The 24,495-nt window shown below is 31.8% G+C and overlaps 2 protein-coding genes across 2 annotated transcripts; one reads left to right on the forward strand and one right to left on the reverse strand.

Annotated features, from left to right (window-relative positions):
• Positions 1-2,089: 2,089 nt before the first annotated feature.
• Positions 2,090-2,859, forward strand: BNAA09G29380D. Its single transcript, XM_013890895.3, has one exon. It carries the CDS (start codon positions 2,177-2,179, stop codon positions 2,699-2,701), a length of 525 nt encoding a protein of 174 aa, XP_013746349.1. The 5' UTR covers positions 2,090-2,176; the 3' UTR covers positions 2,702-2,859.
• A 9,701-nt stretch (positions 2,860-12,560) lies between these two features.
• LOC106445051 (F-box/kelch-repeat protein At1g26930-like) lies at positions 12,561-14,598 on the reverse strand. The gene has a single exon (XM_013886534.3). The coding sequence runs from the start codon at positions 14,066-14,068 to the stop codon at positions 12,755-12,757; it is 1,314 nt and encodes a 437-aa protein (XP_013741988.1). The 5' UTR covers positions 14,069-14,598; the 3' UTR covers positions 12,561-12,754.
• Between the last annotated feature and the right edge of the window lie 9,897 nt (positions 14,599-24,495).

Below are 24,495 nucleotides of genomic sequence, written 5' to 3' on the forward strand. Positions count from 1 at the left end.
AAACACTGAAATTTCTTTTACAAAAGTTATTATGGTAATCAAATTACAAATTGGGTGTTCTTGTAATAAGTCTTACAAAAGTTATTATGGTAATCAAATTACAAATTGGGTGTTCTCGTAATAAGTCCCAGTAAAAACTAAAATAGTCTCACTAAAAGTCGTGAAATGATTCTCATTGTTTTTAAGTTTAAAGCTTCGGTGAGATGATTAATAAACTAATGAAAATTTATGAGGTTTATATCAACGAATATGTTGGTTGAGACTTTTGAGTTGTGATTATTTTAAGGGTCAAGTAAACAATGAGAAGTTGTCTCTTACAATGTGCAATCCAATGACGTGAAATTTCAGCCGGTTGATTTCCTCGTAATCTACAACTCGTTTTGGAAGGCTAATCCTACGGTCAATACAAGAACAAGATATTGCCAAATCTCCTTGACATCAGCTAGTTTATTTTTCTTTTGTCTCTCTCTTTACAATATTTGTTATTTTCAAAAAAATATGAAAACGAAAATATAAATATTCTTAACCACATTATTTAAATAGTAGCTACACAGTTTGAAGTCCATACTTATAAGTTATTATAATTACTTTAGAAACTAGATTTTTTGGACATGCAATTCACATTCTGTAATTTATAAGGACATAGCAAATTGAATATCTAATTTTTTAAAATATTCGTAACCGATGTATTTGTTGGAATACTTAATTATTTGATTACATTGATCCAACAAATATACGAATATTTAGTATATCATATATTCAATTTATATATTTTAACCAATATTCATTTAATCTCTACAAATAATTGTTTTTAAAAATAAAATAAAAATCCAAATAATATAAAATAAAAATAATTTATTAAAATAATTGCTTTATTTAATATAATCTAATAACTAAAATAATTGACTTAATTAATATTTTCTTGTTAAACTTACATAAAATATGAAAGTTACATAATTTTAAAATATATGTATATAACGGATCTGTCTGAATATCCCACCAGCATATAATTTTCAAAGTATAATATTTGATTCGTTTTGTAAAGTTACGAATATGTAAAAGAATTGTTCGAGTCGAAAATGATAATTATCAAATCAAATTTACTGATATTTTTCCAGTTCTAATAATTTATGTGAATTCAGTGTATATTTTGCATTATATATTATTATATAATATTATATAATACTGTTTTCATAGGAAAATATTATGAAATACAAATATTGTAATTAAACTGTCACAAAGGTAAATATCAAAGCTTGCATTAAGGGTGGGCACAAATTGGATAATATCATAATTTTCAGTATTTGTGATTCGCTTCATTCTTCACAGATATCTGATTTTCCGATTTGTTTTGGTTCGAAAAAATACTGATATTCGGTTTTCCGGATATCCGAAAAATTAATAGATATTTGCGAATATTCACGGATACTTTATTTACTTTATACAATACAAATAAATCTACAAAACATTATAGAAATTTGTTTTTCTCTTAAAATAAACTTTTCATAATATAAAAGATAAACTAAAAATTAATGAAATAATGTGTTTTATGAATTTTTAAAATTAATATTTTTTTCTTATAAAACAAATATTTTTAGAAAATTGTAGTTTTCGTTAAATATCTTTATTTTTTTCTTAATTTTATATTTCATAAGTAATTATATATATATATAATTATATGTTAAATTAATAAATGTATAAGATTATACATTTAAAATTCTATATTTAGTCATAGATATACATCTATTTGTATATAAGCTAGAGCGGATCAGACATCCACCTCTAATTTTTTAAGTATTGTGATTTGCTTCTAAAATTTACGAATAATCAAATTTTTCTGATTGAATCAAAAATGAATAAGGAAACTAATCAAAAATTTAACGGATAAAATGTTCGACCTCAGCATGCATGTATTGAAGGATCCATTACTATGCAATCAGAAGATTTCTCCCTTCTGACATGCAGGGAGCAATGTTATAATTTTACATTTTAAAAATACTATTTGTCTATTTGGCTAAATTGCATCATTATTTAAATAGTTAAAAATATCTATTTGACCAAAAAATCTCTATATATACATTCCAGACTCTCCATGTTGCTTATCACCTTTACAACTTTCTCTCTCTAAAGATTTTAAAAGCTTTTTTCTTTCTTTCTCTATACTCTATAGAGTACGATGGCTGAAACAACTCCAATCAAGCGCCACCGAGAAGAAGAAACTCTAGCCGACGAAGAAGCGACAAAGCGACAGAAGCCTTCTTCTTCATCTTCTTCCTCTTACAACGACCAGATTCTCTGTCTCCTCGACGATTCAGACGAACTTAACCGACCCAACAATGACCTAACTTCCTTTCTAAACGCTCTCCAGCAAGAAATCTCATCAGATGACAAAAACGCTGCCGTTTCTAGAGTCTCCAACGTTGAAGATTCGTCGACTTCCTGTGTTTCTTGGAAGGAAGACGATGTCGATGATGAGAACAATGAGAAAGTGATACAGCATCTTTTGGAAGCTTCTGACGACGAACTCGGGATCCCTAACACCGGTTTTGGCGAGAGTAATTATGACATGATTAAGAATGATATTAATCAGGATTACGTATATGGAAATAGTTTGTTAGATGGGTTCGGTGATGCGTTTTGGGAGCTTGAAGATGAAGCTGCTAATTATTATACGTTGCTGCAATCTGAGTTGTTCTTGTAGAAAGCCTAAAATGGTAAATCTCGGGGGGAAGTAAATCTAGAAAAAAGGCCAATGATAAGAAAAGTGGGTCGGTTTTTTATATGGATTTTAAATTTCATTTTTAAGGCACACTTCTTTTGTTTTGGCGGAACGAAATATCATTTTAATTGTTTGATTAATTTGCAGTGGGGAAAGAGATAATGATGTTATTTTTTTTTTTTTTTTTTTTGATAAGTATGATGTTATTTTCTTTCTTTATTCATAATCACTATACTTTTTTAACTCTCCCTGCTGTTTGCTGCGTCGAAAGATCATCGTGAAGTACTACTACCCATGTGTTAGAAAGACAAAGTGGCATAGCAATGGAAACACATAAAATAACGGTAAATAAAAAAAAACTAAAAAACGAAAAACTTGACTAAAGAGCCTGAATCGTTTCCCGTGAAAATTATTCAAAGCGAAAAAAGAGGTTTCACGTTGCTCATATAAAAACATGCCAAATATTTCTATACAGTTTTCTTAAATTCGCTCATTTTGATAATAACCAGCTTGCTCGTATTAGAGGAACCAAATCATTTTCTTTAATTTATATTTCCTTATCGTCGTCAGTCATGTGTTTCTTTAGTTTGATAAGAATTCTTTTATGATATTAAGGATGATTGGTTGGATTGCAATTGTAGAAAATTTACTTTAATATTTAGTCGATAAGATTTTTTGTTTAGTTTTAAAAGTAACTTTAAAATTTTTTACAACTAAAAATATGAAATTTTATAAAATAAAATTTTTATATTTTTTTTTTTGTTTTTTTGACTGTACCTTTATTTTTTTGGTTGTAGTTTTAAAACTAATATAAAACATGATTGGTGGTGTTTAAGGCTGTAAATAAAAATTAAGCTAAATTCAACTCGTACAGTCTAACCGATCACTTCCAAAAAGAAATTATCAAGTGTATCTTCACAATTCACAGTTCGTCTTGTCCTAAGCTCTCTGTTTCCATTTAACAAAAGAATGCTTTTTTTTTTTGAATTTTGAGGGGAGTTCGGACTTTCGGCCTTAGTCTCTCATAGTCCCACAACCAGCTTTTGCTAATACCATTTCTACAGTAAAATGTTTTACGGCAAATCGAATCCAAGAACATAATAGTATCAACGTCTGCGTTTATACCAACTAAGCTGTCATATCCGTAGGTACAAGAGAATGTGTGCACTCAATCAGCTGCAGACTGCAACGACTTCTTGTTTTCATAGGGAAAATTTCAAATGAGCAAGAGATATAATAAATCAATTCATTTATCACTAACTTAAAAATTAGTACGGTATTTGAACCATTTAATCTGAATAAAGTTAGGGCATCTGCATCAGTGAACCCCATGGAAGTGGTTCACAAAGTATTTTTTTATTATTTTGTTTTTTCTGTTTGATTTTTGTTTAAAAAAAAATTAACTAATCGGATCAATCGTTGGCCGCTACGTGCCGTAGGGCCCGCACTACAGTGATTATCCGGGTTCAGTGCAGTGACCTCGCAGGAGACACGTTCATTTCTTTTGTTTATTTTAATATTTTTTTTTGTGAAAACTGTGTGAACTCCATAGTTGAACTCTCAATGCTGATGGCCTTAGGGGGTGGGCACGAGGCAAGTACTTGCCGATTCTTGGTTACTTGCTACTTGACTTGCCTTGTCCGAATATTTTTTTTACGACTCGATATTTGACTTACTTGAAATAAGTATTTGTTTTATCAAGTACTTGGAAAAAAATTGATACTTGCAAGTAATTTGCCTTGCTTTATTACTTATTAAACCAAGTAATTGTCTCTTGATTACATACAAAAAGACACATATTCTAAATTTTTAACATCCAAAAGTCACATGAATTTTCAAAGAAATAGACAAAAATAAAAATAAGCGTTCAAAATATTGAAAGACCGTATGAAACTCAATGTTCTTCCATTTTATTTCGATGTTCCAATTTTTTTTTGCAAATAACAAGTATTTTATAGAACGCGTAACAAATAACAAGTAACGAGGCAAGTACCAAAAAATAAAATGATACTTGATACTTGCCTTGTCCTTGCAAGTAGTAAATTTTTTTGACTTGTTACTTGTCTTGCTAACGGAAAGTACTCGATTTTTCAAGGCGAATACGGGTCAAGTCACGAGTATAAGGCGAGTATCGAGTAATGATGCCCCTCCCTAAATAAAGTGGTCTACAAAAGGTTTACTACCAATATTATTTTTAAGTTTCAAAAAGAGAATGAAGTTCTCTATTTCACTTTGATGTGGAAATATTATTCTTAAGCAAGTCCCCGAAAGGGTTTAGTTGAACATTTCAATCAAGAAGGAATAGACTTTGATATATTATCAAAATTATCAACGCCGAAAGAGAGATCTCCTAAACCACTAGACGATGGGGGTTTAAAAAAGACGTCATAAGATGCCAATCGTAAATGAGAAATGGAACATAATTTAGAAATACCGATTTGAAATACAACAAAAATCATTATCTCGAAGATCTAACATAATTTTTTTCTTAAAGAGCAAACTATTATATGAGGATCATTGGAATGAGTTGTACTTTTATATTTTTATTATAGAATTTACGGTGTAAATTTATTTACTGTAATCGTATTTTTTATAAATCACTTTTTTTTTTGCTCTCTACATCTATTTCTTATTTTAAAAATATTTTGCTGTAGATTTTTAGAAAATAAAGAAAACTTATTTGGTTGAAATTATACAAGACTATATTTTGATTGTTAGCATTTACCGCTATAACCAATCACTCCCTAATAAACTTGACCCTTGCATTTATCATTAATTGACGTTTAATCAAAAATATCAGGAAACTTAACAATCTGTATGCTAATTCCTTATAAATTACGTCAGTTGGGCTTAACTTTTTTCCTCATTTATCTCTTTTTACTTTTGGCTAAAAGGTTGAGTTTTAATCTATGAACAGTGGCATTAAATTTACCGATGAAATATTTTTCAACAATCTTGAGTAAGAATATTATGGCAGCTTAATTTCGGGTGGAGGGACTCACTAGTCAGTCATATATGAAAAGAAAATATAGGAATAAATATATGCTTAGACTATTTGTGTTATGTGTACTCAAGAATTTTTTTTTCTTGATTCCTTCCCACCCCTTGTAAACCCGAGCGAGCTCGTTGTTTCATCAGGGGCCATGTCCACATCACCAAGGACAGCAAACCGAGAAGGACTCTGAAATCCACTAACCTGAACCGATGTGTTGAAGGGATCAACCATAGAGGTTTTTTGGACCTCCCTGTTGATAATGTTTGATGGAAAAGTTTCCATAATAGAAGCTTAAATGGGATTAGACACAATATCTACTAATGGTGATAAAGTCTTGGCTAAAGTTGGCTGTGCTAGTTGGTTATCATGTTGTACATGTGGGGTAGAGTAACAGGTGTTGTTCTTTGAAGCTTGGCATTCCTCTGGTACCTCTTTAATAACCTGGCATTCCAAAGGAGGAAGTGAAGAATCATTTGGTACATGAGAATCCACAACCAAGTCTAAGTGCAAGTGTGTAACATCACGTAAGTTTACGTTCAGCTCCGGTGGAGAGTGAACATAAGGCACACTCACACCACTGGATTTTATGAAGAACCAGAAGTATCTTGAGGTTTTGAAGGCAAAAAACACCTCTTCGCTTTATAAAATAAGCCGCCACATCTCTCACAAATTGAGTTGAAGGGATCCATGTGTATTCTACTTTAACCAGATAAATATGGCCTTGCTTATCATCCAGAGCTATAAGTTTTGGAAAATCTCTTTCCAACTCCATTTCAACTAGCACTTTAGTTTGCCCCATGTTTGAAGGATCCAAGCGAGGCTTATGAGTTAAGATAGGCTTTCCAAGGCCCGAAGCAACCCACACCGGTAGTATTGAAACTTCTGGTATTTTAAAAGACTCCTCCGGAATCCATGACAAAACAAAGAGCAAACAATCATCAATATGCCAAATATCTCTTTGAATTATCCAATGACGAGTAGGTTGATGCGGGATATGAAACATGTAGGATGAATCACTCAGCTTCTTGCAAGAGATCTGCTTAGATTCTAAATTTTGTAATCATTTGATATATTTCTTTCCACAAAGATAATATCTTATAATATCTATATGTGTGTTTGGTCCATACGGGCGTAGTGGAGTAACACCACGGCTTTGAAAATGCGCTACACATTCTGAATCAAAACCTACAATTCAGATAAACTGCGTATGTGTGAAAACATAAAATATTTATATAGTTTGTTTCGAGCTTCCAGAATTAGTTGGGCATTCGGACCCAGACATATATGTTTGAATCTGCAGTATAATGATAGGATGGATATATGACATGTTGCGATATTGGAATATAAAATATTTAAATGAATGTAACAGTAATGAGCTTTGGCACGTCAAATTAAATCGATCAAGTACTATGCGTTTGCATTATATTAGTAGACTATTGCCAACGATAATGACGATGTTCTACTGAGTGGACCAGCCAAACTATGTGTTGGTTAGGCATATACTTTCAATCCCATGTGACGATCGAATTATTAGCACCAAAATTATAAACGAATATAATTATACTTTGTCGACAAATCATTATATTATAAGATGCATCCTAGGTGCTTCAGATTTTTCTTACCTAATATGTTTAAACAACTAAAATATAAATTATTTAAGAGTATAGACGTAAGGTTCCTCCGCCACTGATCTCAAGAACAATAGACAATTATATTATACGATTTTGACGTATTTTTAATTATATTAATTTATTTTTGCGTACATATTATACCATATGTTAACTTATTTCCTATTTTCATATACTATGTTTGTATTTTTGTTTTATAGGTTTAGAGTACAGTATTTTTTTTTTTGTATAAATTTTGTTTGTGAGTATATAAAAGATTAAAATTGTTTTTAACACTTACATTACAATTCTTAAGTTTAATATGAATTCTATAAAGTAACAAAAAATTTAAATATCACAATAGTACATTACTATAAGCTTCATATATTTTTATTATTAATTTTGTATACAGTATATGTTAAATAATTTGGTTTTTAAATATACTTAACTATGTTCCTCAAATTAATTGCAAAATAACTTTGTTAAATCAATAGAATGCACACCAAAAAACTTAGTTAAATTACTTAGCTATGTTGGTGTGCTTTCTAGAATCAATAGAATGCACACCAAAAAACTTAGTATAAATTAGTTAGCAATTTTAGCAAAAAATTTAAATATCATAATAGTACATTAGAGTATGTTGTCTGGACAGATAATGAAGGATTACTAATTTTATGGATATGGTCCATCGAACTAAGTTGGCCAGTAGACATAAAATAACTATCAATTTTATAATGAGTCTTACTTGATAAATAAACCTTGTACACTTGATATTTCCCGCAGGCAGAAGACATTGAGAAATTCTCAATGGGATATATACCGAGTGTAAGTTGGGATCGTACTCTATATGCAAAAATACTCTTGCAAGTTGCATGAATTTTGGTTCCATGTAAAATAATATAAAGAAGCATTGTTAAAGTTAGGCAAGTATACAAAACAATTGTTAAAGTTAGGCAAGTATACAAAACATAGTATATAAGACAATAACTACTTGTTAAACTATATATCATCCACTTACTCTCTTCTTTGCAAGAATCATCTGAAGTGAATCATCAGCCAGATCAGAGGATTCTTTCCATAAATGAATAGATTTCACATGAACTTTCCAAGTAGTTTTGTATGGTTTTACATCTTTGAGCAAATAACAGGGAGCCATTAGAATGTTTTTTATGTGAACGACTGAGCTGTTGTTGTGATTAGAAATATACACACGAGTAGTATCTACATATAGTGTTTATGGTTAGGTTTGTTGTAGCTAAATAATCAAGTAAACCGATCTTAAATTATTATCGTCTTTTTCAGCTGCTGCCACACTTGTGAAAATCTCAAAGCATATCCTGAATTCCTGATAGAAGTTGAACCGAATAGAAGTGAATCTCAAAATTATTTGATAAGATATAATAAGTCATTGTCGAAAAACCAGATAATTGAATGTTATGTTTTAGGAAATGAACCAAGAAGTTGATTAGTGTATGTGAAGAAATTTGGTTGATCTGTTTATAACAGGGGTTGTAATTCATTTGTAGTTCACTCATGGTAAGGAAGAAAAACCAAAACCATGCACGTGTAAATTAGGTGATCTTTTTTTGTAGTTCACTAATCAATAGGTTGATACTAATGAAGAGATATAATCTAATTATATAAAAAAATGTTGGAGTCTCTCCTGCTGAGGACACGTCACTAAGTCACACTCTGTGAAGTCGCCAGGTGTCCTTTACCATAATACTCTGCGTTTCATTTAATATTTTGTGGGCTATGCTATGAGGGCTTTTTGTTTTCTTTCCTGGGTCTTTCTTCGTAATTTAATTTAGTGAAAGTTCTAATAACAACCGGATAGATAGAGACTGATATCACTACAAGAATAATGCCTAATCTCCGACAGCCATAGTTTCTCCGTAATGAGTATCTCCTACTACATTCCGACAATCAAATTTTAGTTGGAGTTTGGGTCTCGGAAATCTTAGTTTCTCCGAAATTAGTCGGAACTCTGTATTGAAAATATACCCGAACATTCCGATGAACTTCAGGAATACAATCCCAATAATTTTCCAATTCTCCATATAAAAAAATTAACCATCAAAATCCTATATAAATAAAAAAAGAAATAAAAATAAACTATATTTACTATTGGTCGGTGTAAATTGCAACGGTGGTGAGGGTTCCGGATGCTCTCTCTTCGACAGCGTAGGTGTAGGGTGGAGTGAGCGGAAACGGCGGGGGAGTAATTGCAGCGAGGGTTGTGGAAGTGCGGTGGTGGCGGTGCAAGGAGTTGCAAAGTTGGCGATGAGAGAAGTTGCGATTGTGACGGTGGCAGTGAAAAGGTTGCGGTAGTGACGGCAGTCGTGCAAAGAGTTGAGTGAGTGGTGGTGATGTTTTGAGCGATTCACAGATCTTACTTAGCTAAAAAAAACTACAGATCTGAAAGAGGCATAAAGAAAGAGAGAAGGGGAAGAACGAAAGAGAAAAAAGGAAAAAGAAAGAATAAATGAAGGATGCAAAATTAGGAAAGGAGGAGAAGAAAAGAAAAAACAATGACCTGCTCTTCGATTCGAAAAAGATCAGCTCTTTGCAGAGATATGTGGAAGAGAAGATAAGAGGATTTTTTGTTTTGAACACAAAAACAGGAAATCTATGTTATATTAAATAAAAATTTAGAAAATGTAAAAATGCATGCAATTGATATAAACCACACACGTGGATTAGAGAGTTAGATATTAAGATTAAAGTATTAGATATATAATTAACAGTATATTTAATAAATATATATCTATTGAAACACAAAAACAAATTCCAACTTCGACTTTCACGGATATTCATCGGTAAACAATTTACTTTATTACTGTCCATTCTCCGATGAATAATTCCGACAAAGTACCGAGAAACTTATATGTCGGTATAATCTGAGATATTCTGAAAACTTCAACGACAACTTTCCGAGAAACGTTTTTTGTCAGAAAAATCCTACAATTATCCTTATATATATCAGTTCAAAATTTTTTTTTTATCCTTATATATAAAGTAATGTTTATTCAATGGAGAGAATGCCACGTTGTAAGATCATTGAATTGGTTTCCTTGCTTCAAGTTCTATCAGGCTTGCTATTGAGTGAATTTTTTCCATGATTTTTTTTCAAAGCCTAAATTTTCTACTCTAGATTATATCTGACTTCATAAAAAAATTGGACTTGATGCCACTGAATATGCCAGTGAGATGCAATGGACTGCAGGGTATTTGGTAGTCAGTAATGTGAATATGCAAGAAGGTGCCCGCTGAGTTCTTAATATCTCAATCCATGCAATTTTGCATGAACCTTAAAATTTTAAGAAATCTCATAATGAATCGTACTTTAACGATTTTATTCCCGATACGAACCACTCACCACCCAATCGGGCAACCCAAAAAAGCCAACCCATTATACAAAGCATAATATGGTTAAACAATAGAAAACTCATCTCTGAAAACAACACAAATTGTAAGGCCATGGTTATTAGAATTTTCTTTTAAATAACATGGTTAACAGAAACAACTGTTGCAAACAAGCAAAATATATATTATCACATATAATCCTCCTCACCTAATTCTTTCTAAAAAACAAAAATCATTATCACACATCTTTTGCAAATGCAAATTAAAAACAAAAACCATAAACATATAAAAAATAATAATCTAGAACACAAATAAAATATATCCCGCCCGTAGGGCGGGCCGACCCTAGTAGACCATAAGTTATATTTAATTGTAAGAAGTTGTTATCGATTATATTAATTATGTAGACATATATAGTCGATAGTTATGGTAATTAATTATATTAAGTTAGGCTAATTAAATGGTCCATTTTTAAATAGTAGATAGAAATTAAGATCCTAAATTAATAGATTATATATATATATATATATATATAACTCTCTCTTTGCACTTGTATTTTTAATTTTTTTTTGTAGCCCATGAATTCTGAACCTCAAACCCATGGTCATCTGAATGAAAGACCAGAACAAGGTATATTTGTCTCATTGCCACTGTTGATAAGATTGAACCCTAGACATGATCATGTTCCCCTCCAAGACACCCCCCCCCCCCCCCCCCCCCCCCCCCCCAGATTTACAGATATCGATTTTCTTTTCTTGTTCTTATATTTAATCAAATTTTATATTGTAAACAGTTACTTTTGCAGCTCAAATTATGTATTTCTGTAAAGTTTCGCATCTAGAAATTGTGTTTACTTTAGAGTAGTGGTCAGTGGAGGCAATGGCATTAAGAATAATATTATAACAATGAGCAAATCAATATTCTTTGCTATTTCATTTCACTTTTTAAGCTGATGTTGCATTAGTGGAAGAAACATTAGGGAGTCAACAAAAGTAATCTCATTTTTATCAGATTTTACAGTTGTATTAGACGACAAATTAAGGGTGTAAGTGTAACTAGTGACCAAAGAATGAAAAAGAATACCTAATTTTTTTACCATTTATAAGGAATAATTTTTCCTTTGCATTCTTTTTCATTTCTTTTATTTTAAAAGAATATAGAATAAATTTGTTTTTCACTAAAAAATAATTTTTTTTTTCATTCCTTTAATTTTATTCATCTGCATTTTTTCCCTATACTCATTCTTAATGTTCCTTTATATGGTCACCAGTTCGACCGTAACAGATTTAAGTGCAATAAAAATGCCAAAATGGGCTACAAGCCTAAGCCTCCACCAATACTAACCTTGCCTGAATTTTTTTTATGCCTTAATCATGGTTCATTTTTTGTAATGGGCAATTGAAAAATGTCATTTTATCAAATGAAAGTTCTTCTCGAATATGATCCTCTTGCCAAAACAATTCATGCCACAAAAACTGAAAGATAATATATTAAATATTTAAAAGGGAAATTCATTTTTTTAAACATTAATACTTTAGCATAATCAAATAGTTGAAGCTTTTAGAGGCGATGCAGCTGCTACTGAATGTGAATAAATTCTTCAGACTTTGGACTTCCAGTACTCGATTCATCGATTGAATCAATAAGTTTTCTGTTTTCTCCATTTTTTTCTTTACTAAATGGCCAATCAATGATAAATCAAAGTACAAAACGACAAAACAACTAGCAAATCTTAGTGACTTTCTCTTTTTTTTTTTACAGCAAATTGAGATGTGACCACACTTGAATGACTTTAAAAGCTGTAATTGCTTATGAAGATCAAGACTATGGAACCTTTAGAGCAAGTGAGAGATCTAACAGCTAATGTAACAAATGAAAAGAAGACACATCCATTGAAACGTAAAGATCAAAATATAGAACTCAGCAGGAAACATGAAACTACACAATTAGAGAAGTAACAGAACAACAAGATTTTATATATTAATCATCATTACTAACAAGCCTTGTGTGTTTATACCCTGGCTAACTCCAACATATCTCCCGGTAAAAATCTCTATGCGCTTTCTTTCAACAGCTCATAACGGTGCAGTTGTAAACGAAATTAACCGACTGTTTCTTCCCAAGTAAATGCCACTGTGGAGTACCATCACTTGGTACCCATGAGTTAAGCTCAATGAATCCTTCACCTGGAGCCTTTGGTCCACCAATCACTATAACCTGATCCCCAGAAGCTCTAAACGCTAGACCCCAACCGTTCATCGAACCCGCTTGCTCAGGTAAACTCCCTACCTTTACCCAAACCCGGTTCTCCTTATCATACCTTCTAACCGCCATACCCGCATGATCAGCCGCGTAAAGCTGATCATTCACAACCGCTACAAGCGGTGGAGCCATCGCAGCCGCAGACATTCCGTTCCCCTGATTAGACCTCGGTGGAGACAAATCAGGAATCTCTCTCCATCTCCTCGTCTTCAAATTAAACTCTTCACCACAAGTCAAAACCTTTGGCTCGTTCCCTTCCCCAACACCAATCCCACCAAACACATAAAACTTCCCATCCATAAACACACCGGAACACATCTTCCGCCGCTTGTTCATCTCCGGTAATACCGACCAAGTCTGATCCTCGTAGTTATACATCTCCGCGGTATCAAGAATCCTACCGTTGGAATCGCAACCGCCGGCTAAAACCGCGATCTCTCCGTAGCTAGCAGAGGCAAACAAGCATCTAGGCATGTTCATACTCTTCCCGGTTGACCAAGAGTTTGTCAAAAGACTGTATCTATAGATTACATACGAGCTCACTTCCCAACCGAACACAAGCAGATCAGTTCCGACAGCGAGAGACTCTTTGTCTGCGTACCTAAAACATTCGTTCTGTGGCATGCTCGGCAAATGCATCCACCGCTTCGACCTCGGGTCAAAAGCTTCCCACTCGTTGAGATGGCACGAGAAGTACACCCAATGCTCGAGCGTCCCTTGTAGCCTCCTGAGTCTATAAATCTCACCGCTTCGGATCAGAGCGCGTAGGCTACGACTCACTGAAGCAATGGAGCAGTACTCAGCTCGTGAGCAGCGAAGCAAACAGCTTATGGAGTCGTCTTTGTTCATCCCCGGGATTAGCGATCCTCCTGAATCTGAAGATCCGTTTTCTCCGTTGTTGTTGCTGTTGCTGGCTGAGCATTCATCATCACCTCCGTCAAGATTCAAGAACTCGGTGAGCTTGTAAATCTTCTTCTTGTGGTTATTATGAAGAGCAGTCTCGTCGCTGTTGAGTAGAGAACGTTTTTTAGAAAGCGAGAAGCTCCATTGGGCTTCGTTACTTGGCATGGAGAAAAGCGTTGAAACCAGACAAGAATCTCGTGGTCGGCCTTCAAACATCTTGTCTGAAAATCAAGAAACTGGTTCCTTTCTTTAGATTGGATCCGAGCTTTTAACCAAGAACAAGTACAAAGTCGATTCCATTAGGACAATATAACATTCTTGTAAGAACAACAAAAAAAGCAATGGAGAATTGTAATAGAAGATGAAGGAGACGTTGCTGATTGATTAGATGATGATAAAAACAAAAAACAAAAAAACTAACTAAAAAACTTAAGATTTAATTAGCTAAGGTTCTCTCTCTCTGTATTTCCAGTTGTTATATTTCATATAACTTAAGGCTTAAGCTCCTCTGCAAATCAGAAGAAGCTAATGGAATTTGTAGACAAATATACGTTTAAATAAAATATTTATCTAATTATTCTGTACTGGTTTACTGTTGTAAACTTTAAGCAAAATAATAAATATTTGTACTTCAATTCTTCTTTACTTCATTACTGAACATAAGTGTAATCCAATCCAATACCTCGAATCTAACCATGATATTGCTTCAATCGTACTAAACTGTATTATAAACCGAGTACAAAACTCTTATCCCTTTTATTTTTTACTTTCAATTCCATCATAATCCTACTATATAAAAGGGACTAAATTCAAGGCTTTTGAGACTATCCACCTCAGCCAAAATATTCTCATCTAAAAAGAATTAAAAATAAATATTATTTAGAAAATAATTAACTAACATACAATTTTTGATATTTCTAAAAATTTCAAATTTGTAACTACTAATTTATTAATAGAATCATATATCTATATTGAATTATGTTATATTTTAATAGTTAGACTTTAAGGGTAAATAAATTATTAATTTATAATATATATAATTTATAACATTATATTGTAGTTATAAATAAAGAGAAAATAACCGGGAAGGATGAAGAAGCTCATGTAAAATTATGTAATTAAAATGGTAAAATGGTGAGTATGATGAGGTGAATCTAAGAAAATTTGTTGTACAAATTATGGTGTTTTATTCGTCCACTATAATGATTTAAAATAAAATATATATTCACATAAATAAGTCAATATTTGTTGTTTTTTTTTTGGTAAGATGTTAAGATTATTATTTTCTAAAAGGTTACACTGTTGTTTTTAAACAACTTATTACAACAAGGAAACAAAAACAACCAACAACAACTCAAGGTAAAAAAAGCCTTAAGGAAGTCTTATACAAGAAATATAAAAAGAAGTAGAGAAGATGAGAAAGAAGAACTTACCGGGTAAGAGAGGAGACGGTCACGCATCATACGGTCGAAAGAGGCAAGGATGACTGATGAAGGTGAGGAGACATGACTGAAAGTAGAGCTTGATGACTGGAGTAGCATGTGCATCTACGTTGACGCGAGGTTGATTGATCTAGGCTGCAACAGAGTGTAGATCAGCCGGAGGAGAAATCCAAACTTCAGCAGCAAAAGGCTCCCATATCAAGCGAGAGAAAGATCACTCAAAGAAGAGATGATGGTGAGTCTCTATTTCCAGATTACAAAGGGCGCACGTTCCTGAGACATTTAATCCCCAACGCCTCAAGCGATCCTTGGTTGGCAGTCTTCTCCGCAAAGCCAGCCATGATATAAACGCATTACGTGGAATATGTTCCTTGAACCAAATATTCTTGTGCCAATATGTATTGTTGATAGTGTTTATATTCTTTTCTGACATTAGTATCCATATTTTTTGATAAACTGATCCAAAGAGATTAGTTTGTGGAGCTAACCAAACGAGGATTATAGTGTTTACTTTGGAAAAAGTAATAGGTTGAATGATAGATGGCATGCGTGCCTTTTCACATGGAAATCTGCACATATATTAAAATTATAAGTTTTGAATCATAGAGAAAATATAGTGTATATGACTGAAGTTGGTACATTCCGAAACTAAATATGGCTGAAATTCTTCTTTGTCAAAATGCATAGATGTGAATCTTATATGAATAGAGTTCTACATTGCTTATAGCAGTGTAATAAACTCCGTGTGTAAAGGATAAAAAATGTTATATAAGTGAAAACAAAATTTATGATTTTTTTCTTGTGCCTATAGGCTCTTCGCAATTTGAAGAAGAAAGAACATATTGTGTGAAAATCTTTGGCTCGGTCAAATTTTATCCAGTTGTTTACAAAACTGTTATTATCTGATTCATGTAATTTTTCAGTGTTGATTTAAAAGCCCAAAAAACCTATCTATACTGACTTTTTTATATTTTTTCTGTGATTTGAATTTAAAAAGAGATAAAACTTTCGATAAGTTATGTAAACTCAGAACAAGTATTTAGCTTTAGAAAGCATTTACATGTTTCAAACTTATAATATATACATATATAATGTTTAAAATTATGCATATAAAACCTGTGTAAAATGTGTCTGAATATGTTTCTCTTCTTTAATGTGTTAATCGTACTATATATAATATTATTTTAAAATTTCAAAAAATTTATGTCACTATCACATACAAAAAACCATCAATAAAAAATATAATTCTCCATCTACAACAAAAAAATGAAAAATTATTAACTTATAAATTTAAATTAAGAAAAACTAACATTGGAAAAACAAGAAGTTAATATAAAAGAAAAAAATTAACAAATAATATTATAAATAAAATAAATTTATAAGACATAATCCGCGCGAAGCGCGGAAAAAATCTCTAGTTTATCATAAAAGTAGTTTATAAATTGCGATCGTACTCTTTCCTTTCTTGGGACATGGGTGGTGTCAAGAATGTGGATGATTGTTTATTGAACTATAATTGCTGTAGAAAACATTAAATTAAAGTTGGATAAGGACGAATATAACGTACTCACCGGTCGGTTGTTGTTTTCCCGGCGATTATACGACGGAGCCGCTTAAGTTTTGCGTTAAAAATAAATACCGGCTTCGACACGTGTCATCACCCACTTTACTTTTAAAAAAACCAGCTTGGAACAGACTGGAATAGCCTACGAGCCGATACACCTGCTGCTGCGTGGGGTCCACATATTCGAAACTTGAGGGACGTTTGGTATTTGAATACAGCGGGATGTAATTTATGATGTTACTGATTGGACCCCTATTAATTAACGTTTTTGGTCACATGAGCCATGACGATGATCGTTTTTACACCTAACCATTTGACTCACTTGGAAACTCAAAACATAGATCAATGGTTGGATTCTAATTTAAGAGCATCTCCGATGTAAAACTTTATTTTTTCCTTTAAAATGTACTAAAAGTAAAAATGAAGTAAAATTGTTCTAATCCTATTATATTTCCCACTCCATAATAAAATGATGAACAAACAAAAAATAGATTACTCCATTTGTGGAGTAAATTTTATTATGGAGTGAGATATGGAATTGGATTAGAATATTTTTCTTATTCCATATTCACTTTTACTCTATTTTAGAGAAAAAAATGGAGTAAGGATGAAGATGCTCTAAAGATATAAAAGGAAGTGAAACACTATTTTCATGTTGAAATCTTCCGATAATTTGACTAATTTTTATATGTACTCATGCTTAATATAAAGGTGGAGCAGTTTTTTAACAAACACGAATATAGTCCACACAAAACTATTACATGAGTTGACAGAATTCACAAATGCACATTCCAAGTTATGTAATTAAAACCCCCAACATTTTTATGGTATGGTTACTATGGTAGATGTTTAGCTTGTATATTTAATATCACGAGTTTATATATGATCTCATGTTCTATGACAGTAATTTTAGCAACCTACATTTTCGTCTCTGAAATTAATGTAGCGTTGTATGATCGAAAGCTTTCCAAACAGTTTTTGGTAAGAGTTTTGGAGTTGAATGTAGTTGATAGTCTTTATGCGGTTGATTATGTATCATGAAACATAAGTAGTCAGCTATGAAGTTAAGGATGAACGTCACACCATTTTATTAAATCAAATTAGGATACTGGATAAAGTTCTTGAGCATATCGAACAATATATCTTCGATATGCTTTTATGTCAAGATTTGTTCTACAAATGGCTTATAAGAGCAAATTTTTATTTTCTTAGTATCAATAACAAATTCTAAGAAAATGCAGGTTGGAAACAATGCTAAAGACGCAGTGATATTATTAACTTTCATACTTTTTATTCTATTGTCTATAATAAAATTATTAAACCAAGTGTCACGAATTAAAATTATTGTATTATGTTTGCTTCATTTAAGTAATTTTATTCTAATTTATACCTAGATAAATCAAATTCTTTTAGGTAACTGATATAGTCATATAAACTAAGTTTTTATCTTACAATTTCCCATTTGACACGCCGTTTATCTGAGTTTAGATGCGAACTTTCTACTTTTGATATCGACACATTTGAGATCATCTTTTTATTAACTACTATTATATATGATATTAGTTATATTCATCATGCATGTACGAACATTTTTTATTAAAAACATCTATTATGGACATTTCACAATATAAACGAAAAATTAATAAAAGGAAAGTAAAGTGAAGAGAATTCCTCAAATAAAAACTCATAAAATTTATGAGATACTCACCCTTTATGAATAATATAACTTTATTTTAGTTTATTTTTTTTTATAACCAATTTATATTAAAATACTACTATTTCTTTGTTTGAAAGTTTCTTAAGAGTTCTAATACAAATGCTTTCAGTTGTTTCTATGACATGAGTCTTCGACCTCTAATCCTTGTTGTTTGCATGTTGATGTGATCTGCGACTTTCGACTTATGACAAAATGCTAATCGTTTTATTAACGCAGGTTCTGGCGGCCTTAATCTTCGAATTGGGATCAAGTGATGTTTGTTTTGATTGTGCGATGAGTCACGCATTATCAAAAGAGAAAAATACTAAGATAGCACCAAACCAAGTTTTTGTTACCAAACTAGCAATTAACGCTCAAAATTACAAAAATATGTTTCACTAAAAAGGTAAATATAAACTCATATTCTTTGGGTTAATTAATCCAAATCTTAAGGTTTAGAGTTAAGGGATAGAATTTTGGAATTAGGATTTAAGATTTTATAAAATAAAAAATAAATACTAAAAAAATAAAAATTTAAAAATAAAATTTTTGAATTATAAAAAGAAAATTTAGAAAAAAACAAAAAAATTTCGAAAAAAAGAATTTCAAAAGAAAAATTATAAATAATTTCGAATCTGAAAACATATAATCTGAAGCTATAAAAAAATTTATTTTTTCCATTTTTTATTTTTATTTTATTTGTTTTTATTTATTTTTGTTTGTTTATTTAATTTTAAACTAAGGGTATTAGAGATATTTTACCCTTTAATAAATGTTATTTTTGTGACTTTCTCTTTCTAGTGCCATTTTTGAGATAAAAACTCAAAAAATGCTATTACTGACAATTGCCCTTATCAAAACGAACAACAACCTCTGACTTGCGTTAATATTTTAAGTTGTAAAAGCGATACGTAAATGAATATGATTATTTTTTACTTTAACCTTCAACCTTTTTAGAACAAGTAACAACTATGATCAAAACAAAGGAAAATGGAGATTTTATCTTGGACAAGCAAAAACTTGCCTTAATAAAAGCGTTCGACACTCTACTTTACATATCGTTGATTGCCTTAGTGGATGGCACTGTACGTAAATAGAATTCAACGTTTTCTTAGAATATAAAGAAATATCTTACGCGTTTCAACACGCATGAAAATGAGAAGTATAATGACAAATTTGAACAATATTAATGGTATTAGGCTATTAGCCTATTAAGAAGCAGAAATCAGAGAAAATGAATACGAAGCTAAGGAAAAATTGTCCAAAATGAAGAAAATGTCAAAAGATAAATGAGCCTCTGGGTTTTAGTCACATGTCTTATTTAGCATCTGACTAGATTAGACTCGACGCTTAAGTTAGTAATGGCCCCATCTCATTCTACCCATTTAAGTTTGGAGAAAAAAAAAAGGAAAGAAGCTACTAAGAGCACCCGCAATGGGAATTCTTAAGGAGGAGTCCTTAAAGAAAAAATAATTAAATAATCTGTGGACCCCACTAAAAACTAAGGATTCAATCCTTAAAATTCTTAAATAAAGATTCTTTTTTAGTGAATCCTTGCACTATTTGTGGGTCCTAACGACATGTGGCGATCCGCGATTGGTTGATATTTATTTTTTTTATCTAAAAATAAAATAAAAATAATAATACTAAAAAAATTAAAATACACTTTTTCTAAGGATTCCCCTCTGAGTAACACCATTGCGGGTGCTCTAACATTTCTTACAAAAATAGAAAAAGAAGGGGAAAAAGATGGATGATAGATGATGGATAATTTCTCATCTTTATTTCACACAAAAGAGGAGACTAGTTGATCCGAATGTTTAATAGCTTCGCACCCAAACCAAATTGAACGAGTAACAAAAGTATTATTAGAACCAAGTTCAATACACATAAGTTATCTTTTCTATACATAACAAAACACCAACACGTCTCTTATAGAACATTAAATAGTAGCTTTACAATATCTACTCAGTCTCATTGATGAATACACACACGTACCAGCTTGTATACATATACAGGATAACAAGAATGTAATGTTATAGCCTAAAAAGAATAATGTAGTGACGTGTGTCGGATTTTAAAAATCGGAATTATTTGGAGGACGAGTGGAAACCCCATTGAGGAGAAGAAAGGAAGTGGGCATCTTTATAGACAAATTTAGATAGACTTTATTAATCATCTTTATAGACAAATTATATTTAGTTTCCCTAATGGCGCATATCAACTATCAAGTCCATGCATGCTGATTAACAAGTGTAGAATCTATTAATATATCCAAAAAACAAATGTAGATAAAACATGCCTAAGTATTAATTAGTCGTCATTTTCATAAACCACGCTTGATCTTATAGTTTACACGTAAATGGGGGGGGGTGGGGGGGGGGGGGGGGGGGGGGGGTGGGGAAGGGGGAATCATATTCTTCGAGGGGAGCATTAACTATATGTCGATTGATGTAACTGAAACCTAAAATCAAAGTATGAATCTGGCCTAAACCCAAATTTCAAACACACGAATAAAGGAAGACGAACAAATGCTTTTGTTCAGAATTCAACTCATCCAATATCCACACGCTGTTACATGAAGCTTTACTCACTGTTTTTAACACCCAATTACGACTAGTTACCACTTACCGGGAAAAGTAAAAAATAAAAGAAACGGAAAAACATTTAACCTCAATATTTGTCATGGTTCATGAAAGTCATCGTGATCTTTGGGATTGCCATGATTCGCCAAGCTTGTTATTGTCATAAATTTGATTATTAAAAAAAAGATGGTGATGATCATTATATCTTATTATATAAAGTACAGTTTGCTTCTCTCCCAGGGTGTCCACGTCGTCTGCCACATCACTAATTCGAAGTTTCCTGGTGCGACACGTGTCCCTTAACTCAATACACATCGTTTCATTTATTCGAGTTTAAGTTTTGTTTGGGCTTTTGATTGCACAAGATTTTAAAATAAAGATTGGTGAAGCCCATCCTGAATAATAGAAACTGGGCATTCTTGAAACGTGTCGCGATATCGGCTCAGAGAATAGGCTTTCGATTCACCTTCTTCCTCCGTCCCCATGTAGATATTAATGGCGTGGTGATTAAAATATCCACTAACCCAAATTTGAATCGTGAAGGATCGGAGGCGGTTTTGGGTTCGTGGAGATCGATGAGGAGGAGAAAACCGTATGAGGTAGATGTGAGGGAGACGAGGTGGTGAGTGTCGCCTCTTCTTGCCGGAGGATGGTGAACCAACAGTGTTGGAAAAGAGATATCTCTGTTGATTGCCGGAGAAGGTGAATTCAAAGACGGTGAAGAAGTTGAAGATGCAGTTTTTGGAGGAGAAGAAGTCCATGAGGTTTAAAAGTTAGTTTCTGGGTTCTTGATTGATGGAGAAGAGAAGAAGAAAGGTGGAGAGGGAGGTGAAATGGACGGACAGAACTCAATCATTATCGTAGGTGGAGCTAATATGAAAAGGTGGTCTGAGAAGATGAGAGTTTGAAGAGAGATGTGTACACTGCCGCAGCTTATGGTGATTTGGAGAAGCTTCATAGATTGGTTGAGTTTGAGGGTTGCTCTGTTTCTTAGCCTGATGAACTGGGCTACTATGCTCTTCAATGGTCTGCATTGAACAACCGCACCGCCGTTGCTCGGTACATTATCGACGTAACAACAGTTCACTCTTTTTTTCTAATCTGGGACTTTGTGTGTTTGGATTGGTGTGTGAATTGTTAAGCATCAGCATTTAGTTTAAGCTCACCACACATACTCTTTTGTTAGTCGAGAGACAAAACGGAAGCTACAATCATAATTAAGTCAATCAGCAAGGAACCCATCTTCAAGAATCTATTCTTCAATTGGCTCCATACACTCCAAAATCACCTTCTTCTTTTTTTTTTCTGTTCATGCGGGATTATAAGATTTTGTAAGGTTTCATTGATACTTATTTGATTTGTTTATTGAAGGAACTGAAGAAAACAAAATCATTGATTAGGTCAGGGAGATAAATGATCAAACTTTTAAATCTCACAAGATGGATGAAGAAGAAGAAGGTGATTGATTCTTTAGCCAAGTTCACCATTTAAAAAAAAATAAGAGGAAAATCGAAATTAACTATCAGATTCCTGCAGTCTCCATCGAAGATGTACAGGAGAGCTCTGTGCTTGGGTTTCTCCTTAACATTCTGCAAATGATTCATTGATTTAAGTTTATTTTTCGACCCATCCTCTTATGACCACTCAGATGATCAGTATAAGGTGGAAATGTTGTGTTCCTTAGAAAAGGACTATATATGAATTACCTTGCAATTGCACCTAATGAATCAAAGTTTAAGATGATGATAGATGAATGCAATTTCAGGCAACTATTAAATCTATAAATAAAATTAATGTTTCTGTACACCATGTACATATACAAACAACCCACACCAAAAAAAAAACAAAAACAAAAACTTGATTTCAATTTTATATTTTATAAAATGATCTTTAAACTCTGTCGACTTACTTTTAATTTTCATAAAACTAAAACTGAAAAGCAATATTAATTAAAGGTATATGAATAGTTACTAATTCGTCAGTCTCCGTGACCCGAAAAGATTAAAAATAACAGAATTATAAATTAGTAAATGAATTATACAGCAATTCAAAAAATAATCGTCGATAATCAGTAAGGATTCATCGAGTAAAGTTTGAAAGTAGTAGTCTTTGTGAAAACTATGTCTGCAAGAGTGAAATAAGAGTATTTGTGAAAAAAATTAAATGGATTAAGCAATGTATGCTTCACATTCTTTGTCTCAATTCAAGGAGTGTCCCATTTGTTGATATTCAAATATATGTTTTGTGGAAACTAAGTTTCCCAAATTGAATCGGTAAAATATGCTACATAATTTTTTATCAGTTTTAACTTCTACGGCATCCGTTTTGATGATACTGAAATATATTGGATCCCTTACGTATGTTATTTTAATTTGACTAATGATATTCCTTTGGTTTCCTTTATTAAGGATTTCACTTTTTGATTAATCACTGTGAGTTGATGAGATGTGACTATCCATTATCAATGTATAACTCCTTTCAAAATGTAAGAACCTAATATATTTTTTATTGCTCAAATGAACATAATATATATTATGATAATTTTTCACAAAGTAACATATATTCAGACAAAAGGTTATAAGATATCAATCTATAAATGGTTAATTAATTAATGCATAAGTTAAAATTCACTTTCCTTACAATGATTTCAGGACCAATTATTCTATAAATGGTTAATTAATTTATGCATAAGTTAAAATTCACTTTCTTTACAATGATTTCAGGATCAATGATGTATAAAGTGAAATAAATTATATATACATACTTTTGATAAATATTTTAAGATGGAAAAATCTGATTTTATACAATTACAATAAAAAATATATTAACAATTAACTATATATTTAAATTATTGTACCAAAACGATTAAAATGAAACTATTATATAAATCCGGCACGCAGCGCCGGACAACCCAATTGTTTAAAATGCGTTAAAAAAAAACAATGAATAATTTAAAATAATTTTATAATTGTTTAGCTACTTATATTTTTATTAGAAATTATAATATTTATAAATAAAGTAAACATACTAAATATATAATCAAAATTTAAATTTAATCAAAAATCCCAGACATAGCCCGGAACGATCCTAGGAAGGCAATGGATTTTGGCATACATTGTTCAAATTTATATGTTATATATTATTTAGTATATGAATACCTTTCTTTGGTGCTCATATTATTCAACAGCCAATATGATAGTACTGAAGGGTAAAGCAACATATTTAAAATACAACTGAACGATGAATAATTAAGAATAAAATTATATGAGTTGACAACCTAAAATAAACAAACATATCAAAAGATATATCCAACAAAAATAAGATAAAACATATCCTCATTAAAATTATCTCAACGC

Source organism: Brassica napus, chromosome A9, assembly GCF_020379485.1.
Source record: "Brassica napus cultivar Da-Ae chromosome A9, Da-Ae, whole genome shotgun sequence".
Classification (NCBI taxonomy): Eukaryota; Viridiplantae; Streptophyta; class Magnoliopsida; order Brassicales; family Brassicaceae; genus Brassica; species Brassica napus.

Excerpts from the sequence above, each read along its gene's own strand:
- BNAA09G29380D (XM_013890895.3), top strand. The coding sequence starts at position 2,177 with ATGGCTGAAACAACTCCAATCAAGCGCCACCGAGAAGAAGAAACTCTA.
- LOC106445051 (XM_013886534.3), bottom strand. The coding sequence starts at position 14,068 with ATGTTTGAAGGCCGACCACGAGATTCTTGTCTGGTTTCAACGCTTTTC.